Here is a 25,609-nt window from a genome sequence, read left to right on the forward strand (position 1 = left end):
TGTTTCTGAGCATATGCGCTGTCCAATAGGACTGCATCTTTGGTTGTACGCACTCTGGATGTGTGACTGCTTCTCTGGCTACAGACACTCTTTTGATGAAACTGTTTTACTGGGTATATGCATTTTCTGTGTGAATTTTTCCCTGGGTATACACATGGCCAGATGTGTATAGATATGCCTGCTTGCCCTCTCCTTCAGCACTCCACTATGATTTCTGGGCTCTGACTGAGTAGCAATTCCTAAAAGTCCCCATCCCCTGGAGTGCACCCCATCTGGCAGAGCAGGCCTTTTCCTTTCTCCTGCCTCTAGGTTAGGGCTGGAGCCTGGGGGAGATGACCAGGAAACAGGGTGGAGTTGCCCAAGCTCTCCTAACCCCCAGCCCTTAGTCAGTTACACTTTGCTTGGTGCCTAAGAGTGGAGATCAAAAGCTCAGGGCCTGCAAAGGCCTAAGGAGGGGCTTCAGCCAGAGAGAGTTTTGTGCCTCAGAGTTGAGAGCCCTCCCTCGAGTGAGGGGCAAGAAGCACCCTCTAGTGGCTCTGATGTGTCCTGAGTCTGGGAAGGCCTCTAGAAACAAGACTGTAGCCCAGACTCCTGCTCTCAGCCCTGTAACATTAAAAGCCAGGCCCTCCTGCCATTATGGTGCCACAGATGTCACCTTTATGTCTTGCTTGGCTTTAGAGTCAAATTAACACGGCCTAGTTATCTGAGAAGGAAACCTAATTGAGGACTTGCCTAAGTGTCTGTGGGGACTGCATTCCTCAGGCAGGGGATACTGGACCGGATGAAAAAGTTAGCTAAAATATGAGCGGGTGAGCCAGCCCGGAAGCAGCACTTCTTCATGGTTCCTGCCCTGACTTCTCTCAGGGATGGACTATGACCTCAGCTGTTAGGCCACGAACCCTCTCCTCCTCAAGTTCCTTTGGTTAGCATTTAAGCGTAGCAACAGAAAGGAGACTAGAACACCTTATTTGGTTGTGTGTGTGTGTGTGTGTGTGTGTGTGTGTGTGTGGTTTGATTATCCTGGTGCTATTCTTCCAGGTCTCTGTCTCGCGCTCAGCAGAAGTCGCAGAGGACGCTGCTCTATGGCCTGCTTACTTGCCCATGCTTAGCTTTCTTATGTACCCAGGAGCACCTGCCAAGGAATGGGCCCGCCTACATCAGTTATAATCAAGACGATCCCTCACAGGTGTGTCCAGAGGATTCTCTGGTCAGATGACTCTAGGCTGGGCCACTTCAACAAAGTAGGATGCAGACAACCGTCAGTCCAACACAGTTTACAGGAAGGCAAGGTTCCCAGGAGTCACCTGCCTGAAGTCACCAAGACGAGATGCAGAATGTTGGAACCTGTGATAGCAGCCCAGCGTCTCCATCCACGTGCCCATACATCAGGGCTCCTGCCAGGCCAGGACTTGCTGCTGAGCTACACACATGCAAGGCTCACAACAGCCCTGCCAGGCCCTGTCTCTCATCTTGGTTAGGCTTGCTCCTCCTGGCCTTGCTTTTCAAGTCCAGCACCAGCTCCTGGCTCCTCAGTGGGGTCCCATTTCCAGCGGCTGGCAAGTACCGGCAGTTCCTGGGGCCTTCCATGCAGCCTGCCTGCCCTGTAGCCCTCCTGACCCAGAGCCTCTCTCCTGGACTCAGACCAAACCGGTCCCACATCTAGCCTATCACACAAGAAGCCCTCGGTTAGAAGGCATGACCCTGACTTCTCTAGCCTCAGATAAAATCTGGGGTGACGGCTCACACCTGAAATTCTAGCCTTCATGAGGGGAGAGACTGAAGGAGCAGAAGGAAGTTCAAGGGTCTTTTCCAGATATCTAGAAAGTTCGGGGCTGCCCTGGGCTGTTACAGAGGATACACTGTCTCAAAAGCAAAACAAGGCAGAGTGCAGTCTGTGCCTTCCATTCCATCAACTAGGAGGCAGAGGCAGATGATCTCTCTGAGCTGGATCTGTTAGTATTCTAGGCTCCGCCCCACAGTTACCTGGCAACAGATAGGCCTGGCTTACTATTAAAGGGGCTGTTCGCCCCTCCTCGGTCTCTTATCCTGACTCTCTCCCTGACCCCCTTTTCTCTCTCTCACCCCGCTCTCTCTACGTGTTTCCGGCCGGCTTCTCTTCTCTTCCTTCTCCTCCTCCTTCCTCTGTCTCTCTCTCTCCTTCTCTGTCTCTAATCCCTTCTCTACTCCCATTTCCATGCCCTAAATAAACTCTATTCTACACTTTACCGTCGTCGTAAGGCTGGCACCTCAGGGGAAGGGACGCCTGAGCATGGGTCTACGGAGGCACGCCTCCCACACCTCACCATACCGTGCTTCTAACAGACATATCTTGGTCTCTTTTTATAAAACACCAGGATTCCAACCCGGTCAAACGACCTTGTGCTGTGCCTCATACAGATGTACAAATCCACAGATGTACAAATGTATAGCTTTAAAATGATAAAAATGGTGAAAACCTTCTGATCTTAACACGCCCATCTTCATTACAGGCAGCATGGAAAACACACAGACAACCTATACGGGTCCAGGAAAATCCTCCAGAATGTCGCCACCTAAGGTAACTCGCACCCCACTTAGGGAGAGGGCGATCCAATTTCAGGGAGGCCACGAATGCGAGCCCCGAAGCGTGCGAGCCAGCGGCCGGTGACGCCCAGTTGTCTCTTGGGCTCTAAACTTGGGACGAACTTCTGCAGAGCGCCGGGGCCACTTCCGGGTTCCTGCGTCGCCCGCCCCTCTGCGACGTCACGCTGTCCCGAGCCGAGGGGCGGGGCCTGAGGGGCGGGGCCTGCGAGGCACGCCGCCCGCTCCGATTCCGGCCCGCAGCCGCCGCGGCAGTCAGTCTCGCGAGACCTCGCCGGCGGCGCACAGCTCCGGGCACTTGCCCTTCCTGAGCCGGCGTCGGCGGTGCAGTGCGCAGGCGCGGCCTTCGGGTTTCCCCGGCTACAGTCGGCGCTTCGGCCCGCTAGTCCGCCGCCCGCTCTTCCGCCGCCCTGCGCCATGGCGGGCTGCGCGGCGCGGGTTCCGCCGGGCTCCGAGGCGCGCCTCAGCCTCGCTACCTTCCTCCTGGGCGCCTCGGTGCTCGCTCTGCCGCTGCTCACGCGCGCCGGCCTGCAGGGCCGCACCGGACTGGCGCTCTACGTGGCCGGACTCAACGCGCTGCTGCTGCTGCTCTACCGGCCGCCTCGCTACCAGGTGCGGGCTGGGTGCGGAGGGACCGGGACCGGGCGGGCGGGCGGGCGGGCGGGCGGGACCGGTGGACCGGCTGACCCGGACACGGACCAGGCACAGGGCGGGACGGACAGGATGGACCGGTAGACCGGGACTCCAGACCCGGATCGGAGTCGGGGTGGACCGGTAGATCTGGACAGGGATGGACGGATGGACCGGGACCCGGCGGGCTTCGGGCTGGGTGGGCGGAGTAGGTGCGGACCAGTCAGGACAGAGCTAGCTGGCTGCGCCGGAGCACGGCGGGCCGGGTCCAGGCAGATGAGCCGGGGTCGACGGGGATCAGGAACCGATCAGTCAGGGACGGGGCAGGGTAGGTGCGCCAGGTACATTAGAACCGGGTAGACTGGACGCAGGGACCAGGATCCGTCAGGCAGGGCTGGGTAGATGGACCTGGGGACAGGGACCGGGCAGGCGGGGAACAGGCATGGGAGCTAGTCTAGCGGGAGTGTGTTAAAGCAACATTATATTACCTAGCCCATTGGTGGTCGGTTTACCCGACCCCCTGCGCCGCAGGGATGCTCCCCCCCCCCCGCTTGTATGTCAACCATAAGTTGAGGTCACAGGAGGGACCCACTTCTAGCTGTGAGTGTTAAGTGCATTTCCTGCCGATCAACAGCTTAAGCAGATGCGCATTAGGTGGGAAGTGAGTTAACCCATGAAATTTTAATTCAGCCAGGTGTGGTATTTTACCTGCTGGTCAAACTCCCCGCGGGGCACAGAGTTGGAGTCTTTGACTTGAGAGTATCAACCATAAACTGGGCTTAAACATTTTTCTCCGTGGTTAGCCCTGCAGTTGCTAGTAGTAATAATAGTTATCGTGGCTGTTAAAATGAGTTATTCTTAGGTGCCTTCTATGGTGAGTCCTCTATGCTGCCCTAAAATACAGCATTGCTGTTATTTTCATGGCTTAGATGGGTAAACCATCTATTTAAGCAACTTGTCCAAGGCTAGAGCCGGGTGGGTAAGAACAGGGTTTGAACCTAAGCAGTTCATCCTCTTTATCTCTTGAGCAAATGGACCCTGCCCACTGAGGGCCTTACTAATGCAGGATAGTCCACCGCAGCCCGGGTTCCAGCTCTGCAGATGGAACACCTGGTGACTGAGGCCTTTTTGGGTGTGTTTCAGATAGCCATCAGAGCTTGTTTCCTTGGCTTTGTGTTTGGCTGCGGTGTGCTGCTAAGTTTCAGCCAGTCCTCTTGGAATCACTTTGGCTGGTAAGAGAGACTTTGGGAGCTGTAGTAGATGGTGTTGAGGTGTGAGGGTTGGCAGCAGTGGGCGAGTAGTGGCCTCTCCTCATCCCCGGCTGGGCTCTGACAGAACAGGAGGCTGGTTAGGATTCTGAAGAAGCAGCCTCCTGCCTCCCCCGAATCCCCACACTTCAAACCTCGTGAACACGACTGTGCATGTTGGTGGATTATGTCTGTGGTGGATGGAAACGGGTCTCCCTGTACCCTCTCCAGAGGGCCCATCACCCGAAGTTGCTGTGATGAGCCGTTCCCTGAAGGGGTGCAGGTCCGCGGTGATGGGCAGGGGCCAGTCTCCCGGAGTCTTCTAAGCCTTTTCCGTCTCGGTTTCTATTAGGTCCCGGCTAGTGCTCCCCCCACAGCCAGTGTAGGACTTTCCCCTACACTATGAGTTCAGTCCCTTGAGCCTTCTAGCCTCTGACTTGGACATGAACTTCAAGGTAAAAAGCTTTATCTCCTATTGTCAGTATGCTGAGCCATCTAACCCTTCTTTGCTGGAATTATTTTAGTTCTGTTGACTTTTGTTTCCCACATGCGTCACTACTTTGTTGATACCTCCCCTCTCATGTTAACATGTGAAATTGTCATATTAAAGGAGTAAAGGGACCATAGTTTCTCCTTCGCCTATGGAGATTTTTTTAGTTTTGTCTGACATTCAGAAACATAACAGCACCAGGGAACCACACTAGTGCCTGCTGGAGAGGGAAGGAGTGACCTGCGCGTGCGCCTGGTGTCACCCAGGTGGGTGATGCTAGCGCCACATGCCAGTTTGGGGCAGTTGAGCGGACCAGGCCTCTGCTTTTGCCTAACTCGGTTCTCTTGCCTGCTTTACCTCTTCCGTTTTGTTTTTAAATAGGTACGTGTGCTCGCTGTCCCTGTTCCACTATTCTGAGTACTTAGTGACAGCTGTCAATAACCCCAAAAGTCTGTCCCTGGACTCCTTCCTCCTGAATCACAGTCTGGAGTACACAGTAGCTGCCCTGTCTTCTTGGATAGAGTTCACGCTTGAGAACATCTTTTGGCCAGGTTGGTGTGGGAGAGAGGGTGATGACATTGACTCACCTCCCGGGTCTAATCTCCCCTGAGCTCCTCTCCCTGAGCTCCTCTCCCTGAGCTCCTCTCCCTGAGCTCCTCTCCCCGAGCTATTTATAAAGGACAGGCTCCACTCGCTGGAGAATTCTGCTTCTGGATTTTGAATCCAGGACATGGACATTTTGCTCTAAGCCTTGCATAACGCAGGGCGCTACCTAAGACGGAGCCACACCTGGATCTTAACTTTGCCATCGGTCTAGATGACATCTGGGGCCTGAACACTTTCCGTAACATGAACATTTCACACGATTTTATTATAAACATCCTCTGAATTCAGAGCACACTTAAACTTCCCCAAAAGCCAGATGTGGGTCCTAGGGCTGACTTTGGGACCCAGGACCATCTCTGCTTCTCTCAGCAGCCCTTATTCATCAGGGAAGAACAGAACCAGTCCGCCCAGGCAGGGCGAGCAGCTTACAGCTCATGTGTTGGTGCTGGGAAACTGGTGGCCCTGGGGTTGGGGGTTTTCTTATCAAGTTTAATGTGTGACAGGTGCCAGTTGCCCCGGGGTAGGGGATAGGTTTGTTTCAAACAGTGAAGGGGGAATCGCCACCCCAGTGTCCCCACTCTCTCTTTGTCCCTCGTGTCTCGTTCTGCAGAACTGAAGCAGATTACCTGGCTGAGTGCCACCGGGCTGCTGATGGTGGTCTTCGGAGAATGCCTGAGGAAAGCTGCCATGTTTACAGCTGGCTCCAACTTCAATCATGTGGTGCAGAGTGAAAAGTCAGACACCCACACTCTGGTGACAAGTGGGGTGTACGCTTGGTGCCGGCACCCCTCCTATGTGGGCTGGTTTTACTGGAGTATCGGAACCCAGGTATAGTACCGGAGTTGACGCTGCTCTCCTGGGAATGTAGTTTTCTAAGGTTCTTTCTTTTTGGTGTCCTGACACAGGGTCTTGCTATGTGGCCTAAGTTAAGTTTGACCTTGTAACCCTCCTATCTAGGCCACTTGACTTGTTTACATTTCCTAAATTGACGTGTAATTGGCACACTGTAAAGCCACCATGTCTAAGTGTGTGCACAGACTGCTTTTCTCGTGTGCTTCCTCCCCGTGGGTTACAGGTGACTCTAAAAGCTGGAGACCAAATCCAGTTTTGCCATGTTTTACAGGTAAAATCAGGACGTTGTTTTGAGTTAATTGCTTTATTTGTTTTGAACTTGAGGACAGTTTATCCTTTAAAAGGAAAGCTCACAGGCAGGCAAGTGGTCTATCTTACAGCTTCCAGGAGCACAGAGGTGGACCACCTGGAGGGGGGGAGCTTTAGATAAGGAGCAAGGGAACCGGGGATGCTGGGAACTGGGGGGTGGGGGTAAAAGCAGACAGTGGCCAGCAGTGGGAAGAGATGGACATACTGCTTTCCTGGATGGCATCTCCTAGGGCTGCCTGCTTCTGGGCATGGGACCTCTGGTGACAGTGGTACAGTTCTGCCCTGCATTGGGTCCCTTTCTGCCACTCTGACTTGGGTCTGGAACACCTTGGGCAAGGGAAGGTAGGCTTTGGGGAGGGAGTGTCCTCAGCCACCCTCTGGTGGCTCAGTGGGTTTGCATCAAAAAATAGGTCTAAATGAGGTCAAGGTCCTGCTGGGTTAATGAGAGCGGGCGGTGGGGGTTGCTGGCTCGGGATGCAGACCAAACCCTTGTTTCTGACAGCTGTCTCTGGATTCTATACTTAGTCCTAGAGCAGCTCAGCCAGAGAGTGTGACTGGAGCCTGGGAAGATCACCTGGGGCCCAGACGTCCCATCAGTGTTGCATGGGCCATGGGGATGCTGGTGACCCCATAATGGGGTGGGAGGGGCAAGTGACTAGCATTTCTTTCAAAGCTTTGTGTTTCCGAGATGGAGATGTGTCATGGGTGTCATGATGTTACTCTTGCCCTGGGGACACACGGAGGGGAGATGATTAATGTAATTTGCCTTAAGTGCTTGTGTGTGCCTAAGTGCTTTAGAGAGGAAAGATTTTTCATACCTTTTTGGATAATGGGTATTTTCTACATTGTGCCCTGGTACTTGTGTTTGCCTGGGTGTGTGAGGGGGCAGGTGCTTGCACGCATGCGTGGAAGATAAGTCTTACCTGCAACAGTCTTTACCCTTACACAAAACACAGATTTATCCTCTTAACTGGAATGGTGCTGGTGATACACTGGCTGATTTCCAGCTCAGTAGAAGGTTGTCCCTGATGATTAAGAAACTTATCATCAAGGCTGCCCTGGTGTGAGGGCACAGACTTTGTGCTGACAGATGGGCGGGGCCTGGTCACTGAGGCTTCCCTTGTCTTCCCTACCAGCCAGGACACTGCTGTGGGAATACTGCTGCCGGGTCAGTTGGGTGGAGGGCTAGGGCCTTAGCACGGTGCTAGGAACACAGCAAGCTCTCAGTGAACAGTGCAGGGGTGTGCTAAGGAGTTGGGGGTGTGCCTGCAGTGGGTAGGGCTGGGTTAGTGGTTTCCACAGCGACAAAGGAAGCTTCTAGGAGCTGGAGATGCTTTCAGCTTTGAGGGACTTTTTGGCTGGAGGACCAGGTTAGGCAAGTTGTGTGTGTGTGTGTGTGTAAGAAGCCATGTATAAAGGCGGCTAGACACAGCCTCTCTGACTTGTGGACACCTACTTTCTGAGCAGAGTGGTCTCTGTGAGGATGTGTATTGGCAGCTCAGATAGTAGAGTAGCCTTGGCTTGTGTGGCCCTGAGGGGAGGAGGCACGGGGCCAAGGCTGGCAAGTATGCTCAGGTGGGCGGGCGTCAGGGCGATGGAGACACCAGCATGAGCTCCTCCATCAGCAGGGGATGTGTTACCGTGATTGAAACCTGTGACCCTTCACTGTAACTGAGGTCTCGCCTACTGAAGGGAATCACTGACAGGTATAAAGGGTGCAGCCATGAGCGTGGCTGCCAGCCACACAGTGCTCTAGGAGGAGTCGTGTGGGGGAAGGTGCCTGGGCAGCGGGCTGCTCTGACTGTGAGTACCCTGTGATTCCTCTGCCAGGTGATGCTGTGTAATCCCATCTGTGGCGTGGTCTATGCCCTGACCGTGTGGCGCTTCTTCCGTGATCGTACAGAAGAGGAGGAGATCTCGCTGATTCACTTTTTTGGGGAAGAATACTTGGATTATAAAAAGAGGGTGCCCACAGGCCTGCCTTTCATAAAGGGGGTCAAGGTGGAGCTATGACGTGGTGAGGCCACGTGGGACCAGGGAACCTCTGGCCCTGCGCAGCCTAGGACAAAACTGTTTCAAGTTGGGCACTGCAGAGTGAGTTTTCTTAATTGTTTTATATGTAACTAATTACTCCTCAGAACGTCACCCAGGACCTAATGTTGAGAAGACCTTGGGTCCAAAGGAGCCACGACAGCCATCTCCTGCACTGAAGGCAGATGGAGCAAGGAGTGTGTCGAGGCGGCTCGTCAGCACTCTTCCACTGTGGCGGGGTGATGACCCAAGCCACAGTCCTATGTCCCCTCAGGCCAGAGTGTGTTTGCACGGTGACCAGGACACTCGGGAGAGGTGGACACTGCCCTTCGCAGCGCTCGGCCCACTGGAGGTGTGGTCAGAGTGGCCGTGCTGAGCATCAGTGGTGGAAATGCTTTCATTTAACCCACAACACAACCCAGCTTTAACCTTCGTCCGCCCATAAGTGCATGAGCATCTGCATTAACTCTGAAGACTTCTGCCCTCGGCTCATTGTACATTTAATCATATTTACACACCAGATTTATAAAAATAGCAGTGTAGATTCCAAGGGACACTGAGCCTCCCTGCCTGGGAGTTTCTAAGTCCAGCTTTTACGTGGTAACAGGTAGCACAGACCCTCAGGTGCTCTGCAGCTTTTGAGTAGCCATTGAACCTGGGCTGAGGATGGGGGCCCTGGGTTCTTCCCAGGTCCTGGCCTTGGCTCGTCTGTAGGTAATGTCCTAGGAAGTAATGTCCGTGCTCATTCCGAGAATGCTGCCCTCCATGTGTTTAGGATTGTTCTTATTTATCATAGCTTGCGTTTTTTGTTTCTGTGTTGCAATGAGTCTGTCAAATTAGTTTCCTGTGTTTTTTCAAAGTAAGCCACCCTCCTGCTGTAGCAGGTGTTTTCCAGAAGGTTCCAGCACAGCTCATGCATCTGCAACCTGAGGCACATTAACCCTCAGCAGTCGACAGTAGAGGGGCCTCGTTGAGTTTCCTTAGTATCTTTGTTCTGCTGGTCTGGAAGAACCTTTGGCTTTCTCTATATTGAGCACAAAAGCTTTAGGAGGTGTAGCTCTGAATTAATCCTGGACTGGATAAGAGCCTGGTCCTGGTGTGAGGTCCTTCCAGATTTGGTTTGGTTTGTTGTCCTCAGAGCGCCTACCTCTAACCCTGATATAGAAATCTTAAAGTCTGCCAATCATGAGCACAGAGTCATGGGTGGAGAATCTAGTGGGAAAATCTTGAGTGTCTCAGCTCACACCCAGCTCTGATAAAGGCATGCTGTGAGGCTGAACGGATCGGTGTACCTTGCCTTCCCTGCCAGCTCCAGCAGAATCCAGATCAACCTGCATAGTGCTCTGTGCTGCAGCCAGGTCCTCTCAGACTTGAGAAAACCCTTTTCCTTCTCCCCTGTACCACTGAGCAGGCATTGCTGGGTCGAAAAGAATGGATACTTAGTTTATTTAGTGTTTCTGGCCTTTAGACATCTGGTAACCCTTGAGTACAGCTCTGTCTCGCTCAGACCTCCTTCCTTCACAAGCACACCAGGGCACAGCAGCACACTTGGTATGTCAGGTCAGACAAGCCCAGGCCCCAACAGTGGCCATGGTGTTGCTAAGCACACTGGAAGCTTGCTGTACGTAGGCCAGGTCTCCACTAGGGTACCAAAGTGGGCTTGGTAATTAATGCCAAGCTGGAATCCAGCAGGACATAAGTGCTCATGAGTGCTGACTTAGGGCTTCATGTTGGCAGTGGCAGCATTGTCATCTTCAGGAACAATGTTGACAGTCGTAGCCCGATGGGGAGATGCAGACTTTGGCCGCTCACAGTTTACTGGTTGGCTGGCTGAAGTAGGACTGCTGTTCTGTGCCACAGCAAACTGCTGCTGCTGGGCTTTCTCAGCAGAGCCGGTGGGCATGTGTGGCTGCTGGGTCTGCAGGCCTGTCCCACAAGTACTCAGAGGCCCGTGTGAAGGGAGCTGGGATGGAGGGTATAGCTCTGGCCAAGAGGATGGCAAAGGTTACTATGAGTGAGTGCTCAATATCGAGATACTGTAGGACCTTGTCAGGCTGGAGAGAACAGTCAAGTGGCTGGTTCTGTGTTGTAATGCAGCCAGAGTTGACAGAACCTCGGGGACTGAGTAAATGAGGAATTCTAGCTTATTCTTGACATACTAGACAGGCATTCTATCAGCAGGGAGGTGACCCCAGTTCCAGTCCCTCCACCAAAACTTGTGAGAATCCAGAACCTCAAAGACTTGTGCCCTGGTTTGTCATAAGCCAGGGAAGGCGCAGGAAAGCCTCGAGCCAGCCCAGCTGGAAGTGTTCTCCGGGTCGCCCGGCCCATCGCTGCTGCAGCCAGGACCCCAAGACCACTTCCACACTCCGCAGTGGTGCTGACCAAGGGTGAAGGTGGGGATGTGGCCAGAGCACTGCTAATTACCACGCCCTCCTGTGCTCCGGCCAGGCCGGCCTCCCCCACAGGGGTGTTGTGGGAAGATGAGCTGGGCGGCATAATGAAATCTTAGGACGAGAACCAGGTTTCTGTGTGTTAGAAAGCAGTGTGTTCTATAACGTGTGTCCAAAAAACATTCTGCCAGCTTGCAAGTAATTTTTAGATTTTTATGGCTTAATTTTGTTGTTGTTGTTGTTGTTCTATATACCAAAGAGGCTTACGGGTTTGCCAGTTACCGTGTGAGGCCAGTTAGTTGGCTCGGGAGCTGCCAGCCTTCAGGACCTGAGGCTTGCGGAGCTCTGTGGCAGCCGTGGCTGTTGTCCACACCAAGCTGCCCAGGAATAAGCATGGTGATATGAGTGGAGACAGTCCACACTTCCTCTAGCCAACCCCACTTGCTAGGCTGCAAATGGGAGGAAATGGATTGTGCAGTCATCCCCGGCTCTGTCAGTGCGTCTAAGCTGGGCCGGCTCCAGCCTCCCATCCCCTGGAGGGCCATGAAGTTGTCTTTTTGATGGATGGGGAGTGGCTAATGGGAGCCCTTGGCATTGTGGGCGGTAAGGCTGAACATTGGCATTGGATGTCACCCTCCACCTGCCAGAGGCCAGCGAGAGGGAGCCCAGGTCCTGGGACTCTTGGTGAGACTCTAGGGTTGCACCCTGGAGACGGGAGGCTGTGTTCTTTCAAGAGCATCCCAGGGGATGTGGGTGGAGGAAGACCAGGCCACCCTTCTGACACTCCCAGGATGGCAGTCGGCAATCCACCAGGGAATATGCCTCTTTCCGGCAGGATTTGGCAGGTGGTTGGTCTCTGCTGCTGAGGGCTGGAGAGTATTTTACCGCTATGAATGTAGCCGTAACCGGGGGCAGCAGAATTGGGTTGCTGGGGCTTTTCAGGTATTCTAAGGGCTGCCATGTCCTAGGGTTTCCACAGATGGAGTTGTCAAGAGGTTGATTTGTGTACTTGCAGGCTTCAGAGTGCAGGTGTCTGTGTGGAAAGTGGGTACCTTACAGAAAATAGGCTACTTGGCGGTCGTCGGGTGGAAGCATTCAGGAGGCCCCGCGGCTGCTACAAGCCAGTGTGCAGGGCAGAAAGCTAACAGAGGTGTCCTTGGTGGGAGCTGCTGCTTGGACCTAGGGTGTCGCCTTATCGATTCTTCCCACTTAGTTGCTAACTTGAGGCCACTCAGCGGCAAGTCCCTGAGGACTCAGCCAAAGCTCCTGGGTCGCCTCCTCTGCATTCTCCCCTGCCTTAGATATCTCTGCTTTACAGTGGTGATGGCAAGGTAGAGCCCCCAGCCTCCAGATGGGCAGGGCGGGCAGCTGCTTGGCTGTGAAGCTTGTCCCTCACTCGTCCTGAGCCCCGCAGGCCTCTGTCCTGAGTGGAGGCAGCTTGTCTGACCCATTGCAAGGAAGGAGGACTGGAGTAATCACTGTATTCTTCTTTTTACATACAGAAATGTTTATTTAAATATATTAAATGGGATTTTCTTTCACAGATACTGAATATTCTTTCTAATTCTTAAATAAAACTGTACTTGGTTTCACTATGAGGAGTCCTGTATCAGGTGTCCTGCATGTCAGGTGTTTGCATTACTATTCATCCCAGTAGCAACATTACAGCTATGAAGTAGTAATGAAGTAATTTCATGGTTGGGGTCACCACACCAGGAGGAACTGTATTAGAGGGTCACAGAGTTAGGAAGGTTGAGAACCGCTGTGCTCAGAGAGCCAAATAGAGTACAGATAATTGGATGCTGGCGGTGCTGACCTCTCTGGATAAATTATCGGGTATACTTATGCATCTGAGTTCCTTCTGTCCTTCTGCCATGTCACTCCAGGTTGTCAGGCTTGGTAGCAAGCCCCTTTAGACCCTGAGCTAGCTCTCCACCCCTCATCTCCAGCTTCCAACTTGGGTCTGAGGTGGTCTTGGTTCTTTAGTGAAGGCCCTTCGGGGAGGCTGCTCAGGGTCCAGCTGCTTCCATTGGGCTCAGAGGCCATGTCTCTCTTGTCAGTGGTGCATCCTGGATCTGTCCTAAAGAACAGTTTGACGTGAGCCGGGTGACCCTACCTGCCCCCCCGCCATCACTTCACTGCACCCAGCTTTCATAATGGGCACCCACAGAGGCGGTAACAGAGGCCTGCAGTGAGTCACCTCAGGTCATGGCTGCTGGCAGCTCAAACACCAGGGCAGCTAAGCCTGGTGGGGCCTACGGCCTGGGGCTGCCCTGCAGCACATCAGTCCTGTGCAGAAGAGGGAGACCCTCCCCTGCCTTCCACACACTGTTTCAGACAGCCCTGAGTACAAGGCCTCCTCCTCACAGACTAACGCTTGCCTGTTTCTGCTTTACTGCTTTGGTTTGTAGTTCTCATATTGCAGTATAGCCCCAACTGGCCTTAATTCTCCAAGTAGCCCAGGCTAGCTTTAAGCCCTTGCAGTCTCACCTCCATCTCTCTAGCACAGCAGCTAAGCATGTGGGTGTATATGTGTGTGTGCTCATGTGTTACATGTTACATACATGTGCATGCAGGAGCCAGAGGACAACCTAGAGTATTGCTCTTCAGGCCCCAGCCAGTCTCTCACCAGATAGGCAGGCTGTGATGGTGGCCAGCATGCCAGTCTCCAGTGCTGAAATGACAGCTTTTGGTTTTGTTTTGAGACAAGGCCCCACTATATAGCCCTGGCTGTTCTGGCGGGAGATATATCTATATATATTCCTATTTATTCTATGTATGTATGTATGTATGTATGTATGTATGTATGTATGTATGTATTTAAACATTTCCTGGCCTCGAGCTCACAAAGAGTCTCCTGCCTCTGCCTCCTGAGTTCTGGGACTAAAGGTGTGTGCCACCACTGTCTGGCATAACACTCAGCAATTTTTTTTCTTTTCTTTCTTTTTTTTTTTTTTTTTCCGAGACAGGGTTTCTCTGTGTAGCCTGTAGCCCTGGCTGTCCTGGAACTCACTTTGTAGACCAGGCTGGCCTCGAACTCAGAAATCCGCCTGCCTCTGCCTCCCGAGTGCTGGGATTAAAGGCGTGCACCACCACACCCGGCACACTCAGCAATTTTTAGCGTTGTCATTGAGGGTCAAGCATTTACACCTGAGCCATCTCCCCAGCACATTTCTGTTTTACAACCTAGGTCTTTTCTCTCTCCTCTACATTCACAGGGAATGGCTCCAGCTGTTCGGGGTCCTTCCTAGTTCTCACTCCGTGTTCTGGGAAGCAGCCAGCCAGCACCGCAGGTGAACCTGGTTGTCTGATGGTTTCCAGGAGCTGTGCTGGCTTTCAGCACGCAAACCTTGTTTGTCCCAAAGTCTGCCTCTCGCCAGATCACTTACTCCAGCGCAGGCTGGAAAGAACCTGCCTTACCTGCCTGGGGTCTCATCATACATGTTCTGCCCGTGCTCCATGTGCTCATCCACAGGCACCTGGAACCTGGGTAAGAGAAACCACATAGGCTGCGTAAGAGCAGAGAAGCCCCAGCTGGTGGCCTCATCTTCACGCTGCACCCAGACTGTGAGGCAGTAGACTGTCCAGGGCACACTAACGCCTCTCCCTTGGTCTGTAAAGATTTACCAAGGCCCAGAGGTTTGCTGGAGCCACCAGCTGCAGCAGCAGGCAAGCCCTGGTCAGGCCTGGGTCTCACAAGCTATCTGGTGGTCAGGGGAGACACCTCAGGACCAAGGAAACAGTGGGCCAGGTGATGTGGAATGAAGATGTGCCAGGCCTGCTTTAGCTGGCAATATGGGGAATCTCTTGTTGACCTCAGTGATGAGGCCCCACGAGACAGCCTGGAAGACAGAACTTTCAGGCAGAGGTCCAGATGTGGAAGCTAGTGCAGATGCTCCGTGTGTGTGTGTGTGTGTGTGTGTGTGTGTGTGTGTGTGTGTGTAGGGGGAGCTGAAAGGCCACTGTGGCCTGACAGAGGTGGGCAGAGGGGCCTGGAGACCTGCCATGCCCTGTTGAGATCGAAATTGTAGACTTAAAATGTGACTATGGGGCACCTTGAAGGGCATGGGAGGGTTGACTCGGGTCACAGCAAGGGACAGAGTGAACGGGCTGGAATGGAGAGTTCAGTCTGGGTCTCAGAATGGGTTAAAATAGGAACAAGCCGCTGAGTGTCCTGGCTCACACCCTTTATCCTAACACTTGGGAGGCAGAGGCAGGCAGATCTCTGAGTTAGAGGCCAGTCCAGTTTATAGAGTGAGTTCCAGGACAGTCGAGGCTACACAAAGAAACAAAGTATAAAAACGAAAAGGCACAGGTGAGAAAAGGAGTCAGGCCGGTCCCAGGCTTTGACCACAAGTGACATTGGCCACCATAAGGAGTTGGATGTGGTGGGGCGATGCCCAGATTTCTGTTGGCCACTGCTGAGCTAAAGAGCCTTGGACACCCTCACAGAGACACCAAGAACGATGTAGCTGGAGGTGAGTCTGGGGCACAGGGATGGTAGGGTGCACTAGGGGTATCTATCACTTTAGGGCTTTGAAACCAGAGACCTGGTTTAGCTCCCCATAGTGCACATGCTTGGATCACCCAGAGTCAGGTTTAGTCCATAGTGTGAGTGTGCAAGTACACACAGGAGGGGAGGGGAGAGGAGGGGAGCAGGGCATGAGTGGGGTCACCAAGGAGAGCAGAAGATAAGGAATGCCTGGGAGAAGCCACCATTCTGGCAGTGGATTGAGGAGGGGAGCAGCCAGGAACCAGGAGATGGCTAGCCACAGGGAGGGAGGGAGGGAGGGAGAGGGAGAGGGAGAGGGAAGGGGGAGGGGGAGAGGGAGAGAGAGAGAGAGAGAGAGAGAGAGAGAGAGAGAGAGAGAAACCCAGCTTCAGGGAAGCAAACTAGAAAAGGACCAAAATCTAAAGGGCATTTCAAGAACAAGATGACCCATGGGCCCCCTGCAGGCCTCGGAGGTGTCCCTCTGGTGCACCCTGCAGGCCTAGAGTTGCATAGATGGCCCAGGGTCACCTGCAACATGGAAAACAAGCACCTGGACAAAGACTAATTCAGAGGAAGCAGACCTTAGCCACAAGCTTCCTGAAGAAGAAATCTCTTACTCAAGTAGCAAGATCATCCCCAGGAAATGGCAGGCACGAGGGACAGTGTACGGAAGGGAACTTGAAAGTCAGAGGGGGCCTGCTGCCATGCTGGAGGGCCTGTTTGATTCTCAGAACCCACAGGAATGACTCCTGTTCATTTCCCCTCTTTCCTCCACACGTGCTCTTTAGCACACGTGTGTGCTTACGAATACACATAAACAAAATATTTGGAGATAGGGTCTCACTATTTAATCCTGGCTGGCCTGCAGTTTGCCATATAGATAGACCAGGTTGGCCTCGAACTCATAGAGATCCCTTCGCCTCTGCCTCCTGGATTCTGGCACTAAAGGTGCACAAGCACCAGAAACAGTAGAAAAGGGAAAGAAAAACCAAAATGAGCAAGAAGACAGAAGCAACTGTCCAGGAAGTACATAAAACCTACAGGGTAAAAAGACTACAGGGAAGGCCAGTGTCCCATCCAATGGAGAACGGGTCAAGTTGGCACCAAACCCCCCCAAAGCAAAAGACTTGGACTTCCAGACTGAGAGGAAACAGTGGCTGGAATCACCTCACCCTGTGAAATGTCAAGATACAAGCAAGACAGGTCTGCGGGGCTTCCAGGAGAAGGCACTTGGTTAGGAATCAGAAGAGCTCAGCCAGTTGGTTTTGTTTGTTTGGTTTTTTTGTTTTGTTTTGTTTTGTTTTTGTTTTTTCCGAGACAGGGTTTCTCTGTATAGCCCTGGCTGTCCTGGAACTCACGTTGTAGACCAGGCTGGCCTCAAACTCAGAAATCCACCTGCCTCTGCCTCCGGAGTGCTGGCCTCTGCCAGCTCGTTAACACAGCAGTTCCTGCACCTGGCCTGCTCACTTAACACTTTGTGGAGTTTTTCTGGTTTCCTTTGAGAAGTCTGCCTGTGTGGGCGAGGCTAGCCCCAGGCCCATGGCAAGCCTTCTGCCTCAGCCTGTAGGATGTACCACCACTTCTTAGGCAGACCTTTGCAGATTCTAATACTTGGTTTGCCAGAACCTGCCAGTCTCGCCTGCCGGCTTCCCCGCTGGCATCTTTCCCATCTATCCTCACCTGGGCTCCAGTCGTTCCTTCACCCTGGCAATGGAGCGGATGTAGGGCGTGATCTGCTTGGTGACAATGGTGAGATGGGCATTCTCCTGCCTCAGCTGGAGAAGGTCTCGGAGCTGGGCTGTAAGGTCAAGGCTAGAGTGTTGGCCCTGGGTGTCGATCCTTGCTCCCAAGCCTGGTACCACCTAGAGACGCTAACTGAAAAGTGACATCTGTGATCCGAAGGAGCAGCGTGTGGTATGGACATTCCACTCGCTGGATCCTGACCCCAGATGCAGGTGTAAGGCCAAAACACCGGGCAAGAACAAGGGGGTGTGGCTGACTGGCCCCTCCCCTGCCCCATGCAGATTAACAGTGAGCACTGCTGCCAGGGACCTTCATAGATCTCCTGCTGGGTAGCTACTCGCTGGTAGGAGTCCTCCCAAATCTGAAAGAGAAGAGTGCTGGTTGGGGTTGGGAAGAGACATTTCGCAGCTGGTGTTTCTGCTCTGGGAGCCACACAGCCACGCGGGCACACAAAGCCGGTACACCAAGCCGGTCTGAGTATTTCTCAGGAACAAAGCCTCCAGCCACAGAACCCCCAACATGAGGGTCTGGCAAGGTACCATACCAGGCACTCTCCCCGCATTCTGCCCTGTAGCGGAGAGACAGGGCAAACCAAGGCTAGATTGAGCTCCTAGGAGAGCTTACCTCCTGGAAGATGGCTTTCCTGCCTTCCAAGGAGGCATATTCAGAAGCGATCTGCGTGTCCAGCAGCAGGGACCTGTGCAGGATATCACCCATGATCTCCGCCTTGATGAGGGAGTGGTGCTTCGTGAGGTCTCGGTGCAGTTCCTGGACCTGGTCCTTCAAGTTCTGCACCTCCACCTGCAGACCCTGTGACGGGAGATGAGAGGGGGCGTGGATACTGCTGGGTCCTCCGGTGGAGGAGTGGCTTCCAGCCAGACGACTAGATCTTTACGAAGAAGGGGTGGGGCCTCACAGCCCTGCCTTTGCCCAGCCCCCTCACCCGATAGCAATCCTCGAAATGGCTGCAGTGCTCTGTGAAGGGTGTGTCCTCGCCCTCGGCCAGGAGCACCTTTGTGCTGATGAAACGGTGTGGCGAGGGTTTCTGAACAGGTGACCCTGACATCTTTCCTACTGGGGAGGGACAGCTGGGTGTCTTCAGCACCTTGGGACTTGAGCCCCCTGACAACCTGCGGAGAAAGCCAGTGTACACAGGGGAGAGAGTTGATCTTCCCCTCCTCTGACTCCCTTGGCTGCTCAGGGAGCCACTGGCGCCTGCACCCAACCTGCAGGATGGAACTCCTGGAAGCTCTCAAGGGCCCCTGGCAAGGCCAAAAGAAGGGCAACTACACGATTTGGTGATTTCTAAAAGCCACCCGCCCTCTGCATCTGGGTACACCGAGGTGCGCTCACTCCCATGACACACAAGGTCTAAACTAACAACTGGTCTCACTTGCTCTCTCGGCTCTGGGCTGGAGGGCCCGGCCCTGCACATACTGGCTTCACAACTTTAAACCCCTCAGAGGTCTGGCTTTCAGCTGTGCCGGGAACTCTGATTCACAGTGACTCTGCACTCCCACCCCGGAAAGTGTCCTGCCCAGCCTGCTTGAAGAGGCTGTGCGGGAAGCACCCAGTCTCTCAGCCGTTCGTGATCAAGCTGCTCGCCTGCCCGGGGTTTCCTGTCCCAGCGTCCCTCCCTTTCAGACTGTCGCCTGGCCCGGACCCCAAGCGCGGAGTTGGGCGGAGTTGGGCGTTCAGGCGGGGTAGGGTGGTGCGGTGGTGCGGGAGCCTTTCTCAGGGATTATTCCTCCGCTCGCCCGCCTGGTTGTCTCACGTGTTGGCGCCTCCCACGGTGGACACCTCCCGGCGGGACCCCATCAACAGCAGTGGCTCCAGGCAGCGCGCGAATTCTGCGCGGTGGTCGCTGGCGATCTGGACCGGGGATTGGGCCATGAGCGGCTCTTCTCCTAACCCGGTGTCTCCCGTCCCAATCCCCGACCGTGCGCTCGCGCACCTTGCTGCTCTGAGCCGGTCTTAGGCGATGCGGCCGCGTGACGATGCCTTGAAGTCTCTCCATCAGCTCCTGTCACAGGGAAAGCACAGAACGAGGGGGTGTGGCAAGGAGGTGGCAGCCAAGGTGGGAGAGAGAAGTAGAGGACTTGAAAGCACTGAAGTGGGGCTGGTGAGATGGCTCAGCCAGTAAGAGCACCTGACTGCTCTTCAAATCCCAGCAACCACATGGTGGCTCACAACCATGCGCAACGAGATTTGACTTGTTACATATAATAAATAAATAAATCTTGGAAAAAAAAAAAAAGAAAGAAAGAAAACACTGAAGTTAGTCTAGCGGACGGACGTTTGACCTCGGCTCCCTTAGAAGTTCCAACCCTCCTCTAGGGACTGGTCCAGAAACAGGCACAACCACATCCATAGGAAGGGAGGTGGGGCTCCCGCAGACAGACGCTGCAGTTTGGTGGGACAGAGGCTTATTATGCTCACTGCCCTTTTAAAAGGGATTCACTTGGTCTGAAAAGGCTCGTAGTGCAAGGGGCGAGAAGCCCAGAGACCCCGTTAGCCTGCAGGCGCTATAGGACATGCAGCCTCTATGCAGGGCGGACTCTACGTGAGGACAGGGGAGAGGGGGTCCTGCAGGAGTTGGAGACACTCACATAACCCAGATCCAGAAACTCGGCTTTGCTGGCCAGGCTGAGAAAGGAAGAACAGATGACCAGGTGAACCTGTGGGGGAGGGGGGGCAGAGGTCACGCTCAGTGTCTGGGCTGGGGGCTGTGTCCAGCCCTACACTCCCTCAACCTTACCTGTAGAGTGGGCAGCAAGGAGGCCAGGTGGGTCAGCTGTTCCTTGAAGGCTTTGTCTTTCTCTTCATATTGGCTGGGGGAGGGGCAGGCTAGGCTCTGTGGTCTCCAAGGAGGGGATGCCTGCCCTACCTGGAGGATCTTGGAATCTACAGTCCTGTTTCTTCACGTGTGTGTGTGTGTGTGTGTGTGTGTGTGTGTGTGTGTGTGTTGTACATTGTGTGCCTGTGTGGCAGGATGCATACGCTCATGTATACCATGTATACATACACATATGGAGACCAGAGGTCAAAGTCAGGTGTCTTCATTGATAACCTCCAAACTTGCTTTTGGAGACAACATTTCACTGAACTCAGAGGTCACCCATTGGCTAGACCGTCTGGTCAGTGAGCTCCAGGGGTCATCTTGCCTCTGCCTCCCTGGGTTTGGGAGCATAGCTATGGCCACCACATTGTTTTAATCTATGTACGGGAGGTGTGACTTTGGATCCTTGTGTTTCTGTGGCTTTTACTGACTGAGCCATTTTCTTAGCTCCGGTTTTTGTTTTGTTTTGATTGTTGAAAAAAAGTCTCGTGTGGCCCAGGCTGCTTTTGAACTAGCTGTGTAGTAGAAGCTGACTTTGAATTCCTGATCTGCCCTCTTCTACCTTCCAAGAGCTACAATTATAGCCATGGACCACCACAGCGGGCTTCCAGATGTGAGGTGTCTTCCCTTTTTCTTTCTCCTTCTTTCACTGGGAACACACCGCCCACTTTGGGTGGTAGCCACCTGTGCATCTCCTCCCTCCCCCAGATCCTCCTCCCCAACCTTCCCCCCCACCCCCACCCCTTGAGGGCTCAGGCTCAGCCCTAGAGGTCAAGGGTGGGAGGCAGGGAGTTTTCACAACTCACCTCTGCACAGTCTGCAGCAGCAAGGCTTTCCTCTCGGCCAGTCTGTCCTGGGAGAGAGAGCCCTACATAAGTGGCTCAGCCATGCCCTACCTTAATGCCTTGGGGCATAGGCACGGGCAGCGTGCTTAGCATAGAGCTCTGCCATGGGGCCAAAGGCCTTCCTCCTCCCTGAGTGGCACTGTCTGAGAGCCTAGGTGCTTCCACTGTCTAAGTGTCACCTCTCTGGGGCAGAATTCTAACATCAGACTAGGATAGCCTCCGGACAACTGTCATTAATGCCAAAAAGGCAGTTTGACTTAACACCCGGCGCCACACTGTAAACTCCATGAGGGTACCTGGGAAGTTCCTGATCCCACCCCTCACCTGCATGCTGCCAAAGAGCACGTGGATGGCTGCCTCCTCCTCGGAGGCACTGTGCCTCACCTCCTCCACCATGGCCTGTAGCAGCTCGATGGCCTCTTTCGTGGCTGTCTGCAGGGCCTTCACTGCCTGGGAACAGCAGGATCTCAACTCTACTTCCCCGGGTTCTCACAGCTCCCACCCCATCATCAGCTCCTTGGTTCCCCAGCTCTCACCAGCACCGCCTGCTCCAGCCGCTCGCAACCTTGCACATAAGCTGACTCCAGGTCCACACAGTGGGCCCGGCTCTCCCTGCCGGGAAGCAGCTAATAATATCCACTCTGTCCACGCTCCACCCATTCCCTGCCTGCTCCCTCTACCCACCCCTGCATGTCCCGAAAGCAGCGGATGCACAGCAGCGACTTCTTGTCGGTGGAAAACATGATGTACGGCTCCGAATGCAGCGCTGGGGGTAGGGGTGGGGCGCAATGGTGAGAGCCCGGAAACATGCCTGCCTGGTTCCCACCCCTGACCAAGGTATGCCCCACTTACTACACTTCTGGATCACGTCGCGGCTGCGCTGGCCCAGGGCTACAATGTCATGGCGCGCGAACATGCGCGCACGGTGCGTCTCTTCGCGGCAGCGCGCGCACAGGGGCTGCCCGCAGGTGTTGCAGAAGTACGTGGTCTCTGCGTCCTGGGGACCGAGAGCTAGCTCAGACTGCCCCCTCTTCGGGCTAGAGTTCTAAAACTCAACTGAACCCAGTACTAGGACCACAGTCACCGTGTCGTTGAATGCATCAGTCCCAGCTCAGGCAAGGGTCCGACTAAACCCAGCTCCCTCCTTCAGTCCTCAGTAGCGGACTCTAACATTTAAAAAAATTACATTTATCGATTTGTGTATGTGGGTGAGTGCCCAAGTGCCACGCCATGTGACTGGGTTCTGGGAATCAAACGGAAGTCTTGAAGGCAGCAAGCGTCCCCACCTGCTGTGCCACCTCCCTGACCCTCTTTAATGGGCTCTGATATACCCAGATTAAGATGAGGGTGCTGGGGCAGGACCGATGGCTCAGCAGCTAAGAGCACTGGCTGCTCTTCCAGAGGACTCAGATTCAATTCTGCATGCTCACAACCGTCTGTAACCCATCCCAGAGGATATGAGGTCCTCTTTTTATTTCTGAGGACATCGAGCATACGCTTGGTGCACAGACATAATGGGCAGGCAAAACACCCACACACATAAAAATAGTAAATAAAATGTAAAACAAACAAACAAACAAACACTGAGGGACTAGGCAAGTAGAAGGGGCAGTGAGACTGCTCTTCCAAAGGTCCTGAGTTCAATTCCCAGCAACCACATGGTGGCTCACAACCACCTGTAATGAAATCTGACACCCTCTTCTGGTGTGTCTGAAGACAGCTACAGTGTACTTATATATAATTATAAATAAATCTTCAGACTGGGGCGAGCAGGGACTGAGCAAGCAGGCTGACTGGAGAGAGCAGAAGTCCTAAATTCAATTTCCCAACAACCACATGAAGGCTCACAACCATCTGTACACTACAGTGTACTCATACACATAAAATAAATACATAAATCTTAAAAAAAAATAAAATTAGCAGGGTGTTGTGGCGCACGCCTTTAATCCCAGCACTTGGGAGGCAGAGGCAGGCAGATTTCTGAGTTCGAGGCCAGCCTGGTCTACAGAGTGAGTTCCAGGACAGCCAGGGCTACACAGAGAAACCCTGTCTCAAAAAAAAAAAAAGAAAAGAAGAAAAAAGAAAAAAGAAAAAAGAAAAAAGAAAAAAGAAAAAAGAAAAAAGAAAAAGAAAGAAAGAAAGAAAGAAAGAAAGAAAGAAAGAAAGAAAGAAAAGGGAATTCCCGGGCTGGTGAGATGGCTCAGCACCCGACGGCTCTTACAAAGGTCCAGAGTTCAAATCCCAGCAACCACATGGTGGCTCACAACCATCCATAATGAGATTTGGCGTCCTCTTCTGGAGTGTCTGAAGACAGCTACAGTGTACTTACATATAATAAATAAATAAATAAATCTTAAAAAAAAAAAAAAAAGAAAGGGAATTCCTAGAGACGGGAGGCAGACACTGTAGTGCAACACCTTTTTGAGGACAGGGCACAAACATCAGGCCCCTTTGGCGCTCTCAATAATGGGCAAGGTGGTACACCCCTGCCAGGCACTGAGCATTGCATCCACAGGCAGTCCCACTTGGTCATCTTCCTTTCTCAGCTTGGCAAACTGAGCCCTGGACCCTGTCAGACTCCCCAGCTCCAGTGTACCCCATCTCTCCACAGGAATCAGCTGTGAATAGAGGCTGCCACCTCAGTGTCCGACAGCAAGGTGCATGGTGGGAGCATGATTCTATCTTGCCACTCAGATGGCTCCTCTGCCATCTGGAGTGAGAACTCAGTGGGGAAGGGCATGTAGAAGCACCCTCAGGGGCAGCTCGGGCCTGGGAACTGAGCCACCGCTTCCGTGACAGCTCATAACCCCACCCTGACCTGGGGACCCTAAAGTTAGACCTCCCTAAGTTGAACGGCCTCGACTCTGACTTATGCTCCTATCGGGGTGTTGGCGCAAGTCAATTTTTCCCCTCAACCTTGCTCTCCCCACCAGTGTGAATGATGGGGGCATGGCTAGAGTCGAAGGGATCCCAGAGAGTGGCTGGAGACTTCACTGATGATCAGTGTTGTGCATTTTTAGGGCACATCTGGACATGCTATAAGTGTTAGGGACCGTGTAATCTGGCACCCATTGTCTTCTGCTCCCTCACCTGCTGGCTGCACTCCAGGTCACAGTTGGCACAGTGCACGGCCTCCACGCCATCCCCAGAGCTATCTACCAGGAACTGCAGCAGCCGGTCCACTGGCGGGAGGCCACTGGGACCCTTCACTAGGGTCTGGTGCCTGCAGAAAGGCTGCAGCCAAGATCCGGACACCCTTGTAGGAACCTCTCCCCACTACCCTTCACATTCCAGGCAGGAGCTAAAAATAGCAGTACCAGAGTAGTGGGGTCTGATATAAATACAGCAGTCTGCTTGTCCTGAGGGCCCTACCCTGCCCAGTGACTGTGTATGCCTGTCATATTATAATGGGAATGGCTACCCAGAGGACCTCTTATCTTGCTGGGACATTCTGAGCGCCCTCACCTCTCCTTCAGCCCTACCCTAGCCCCCTGACTCTGGGAAGTTTGTGATGAGGGTCACTCGGTTAGCCTGACTAAGCTATAGGGGGCTTGGGGTAATGATAATTCTGTTTATGATAACAGACTGTTCCCATCTCTTCTGCCTAGGCTCAGAACCTCACCGTCTACACCTAGGCCCACCCCAGGACCAGGGCAAACTTCACCCTCTCTGGGTTTGGGGCACTTACTGGCACAGTGGACAGGACAGGCGGCCATCGGTGGCCCGACCACGCAGGCAGCCAGTGCAGAAGTTGTGGAAACAGTCCAGCAGGCACGGGCGCTCGTACTGTGCATGGCACAGCGGACACACGAGTGGATGGCCACTCGCAGCATCCAGGGCACCTAAGCCCTCCAAAGGTGCAAAAATTGCTCCAGACATTTATGTGGAAGAACAGGACAAACAGGACAACGGCCGAGATTCCTGGAACCCAGGCACGTCTCTCTTACCTGGCTCTCATGGATAAGGCTTACCAATGGCTTTGGGATGCTAGAATTCGGCAGAGGCCCAGCAGGGACAACCACAGGAGGGGAGGCAGGACTGATTGGGGCCCTGGCCACCGGTCACCTACCTCTCCCATAGTCCCTCTGCTGCGGCTCTGCGGGGGAGTGGTTAGCCATAGAAGGTCAGGTTGCCAGACTGGGCAGTGCTTTCTCCCCTTCGTCACTTCTCCCACCTCCTCTCCCTTTGCAATTCTCCGCCCTACGACGTCCTCTGGGTGACCAGGAGTGAGGATGGCGATCCTTCCTCAAAGTGTTGCTGCTTTGCAGAGCCAGGTCCAGGACCAAACTGGTGCTGCTGATTCGCAGTCTACCTGCTCCACAGACGCCCGGAAGCAGCGAAAAACACGGTGCATGGTGAGGGTCCCAGACTACACTAAACCACATGTGAGACTGGAGTTCAGAGACCGACGACACTGGGTCCCGGATTCGTTCTTCAGCCAGCGGGACAAAGCCTCTCTGGTTAAGCTGGAACTCTTCTAGCTAAGGACCTGAGAAGGAACTGTGGGTCTTCACAGCTTCATTTCCTCCATGGCCGGCTGGGGGCTCCAGAG

General features: G+C 53.7%; 2 protein-coding genes across 4 annotated transcripts; one reads left to right on the forward strand and one right to left on the reverse strand.

The window, feature by feature from the left end:
* Window positions 1-2,843: 2,843 nt before the first annotated feature.
* On the forward strand, window positions 2,844-12,736 carry Icmt (isoprenylcysteine carboxyl methyltransferase). Its single transcript, XM_021200046.1, has 5 exons — window positions 2,844-3,192; window positions 4,354-4,442; window positions 5,329-5,498; window positions 6,164-6,381; window positions 8,545-12,736. The coding sequence occupies exons 1-5, from the start codon at window positions 2,998-3,000 to the stop codon at window positions 8,725-8,727; spliced, it is 855 nt and encodes a 284-aa protein (XP_021055705.1). The 5' UTR covers window positions 2,844-2,997; the 3' UTR covers window positions 8,728-12,736.
* Rnf207 (ring finger protein 207) lies at window positions 12,633-25,135 on the reverse strand. Of its 3 annotated transcripts, XM_021200045.2 has the most exons (17): window positions 24,746-25,135; window positions 24,148-24,280; window positions 21,910-22,054; window positions 21,742-21,823; window positions 21,594-21,669; window positions 21,382-21,507; window positions 21,019-21,065; window positions 20,132-20,204; window positions 19,983-20,051; window positions 19,328-19,396; window positions 19,148-19,245; window positions 18,317-18,503; window positions 17,998-18,183; window positions 17,683-17,734; window positions 17,311-17,428; window positions 14,559-14,624; window positions 12,633-13,218 (listed from the first exon to the last, which is right to left on the reverse strand). In XM_021200045.2, the coding sequence occupies exons 1-17, from the start codon at window positions 24,934-24,936 to the stop codon at window positions 13,029-13,031; spliced, it is 1,908 nt and encodes a 635-aa protein (XP_021055704.1). In that variant the 5' UTR covers window positions 24,937-25,135; the 3' UTR covers window positions 12,633-13,028. The 3 variants fall into 3 exon arrangements, with proteins under 3 accessions (XP_021055704.1, XP_029395816.1, XP_029395817.1); XM_029539956.1 differs by lacking the exon at window positions 20,132-20,204 and having other exon boundaries at window positions 12,781-13,218; window positions 19,983-20,019; XM_029539957.1 differs by lacking the exons at window positions 12,633-13,218; window positions 14,559-14,624; window positions 20,132-20,204 and having other exon boundaries at window positions 17,317-17,505; window positions 19,983-20,019.
* Between the last annotated feature and the right edge of the window lie 474 nt (window positions 25,136-25,609).

This window comes from Mus pahari, chromosome 6 (genome assembly GCF_900095145.1).
Source record: "Mus pahari chromosome 6, PAHARI_EIJ_v1.1, whole genome shotgun sequence".
NCBI classification, from domain to species: Eukaryota; Metazoa; Chordata; class Mammalia; order Rodentia; family Muridae; genus Mus; species Mus pahari.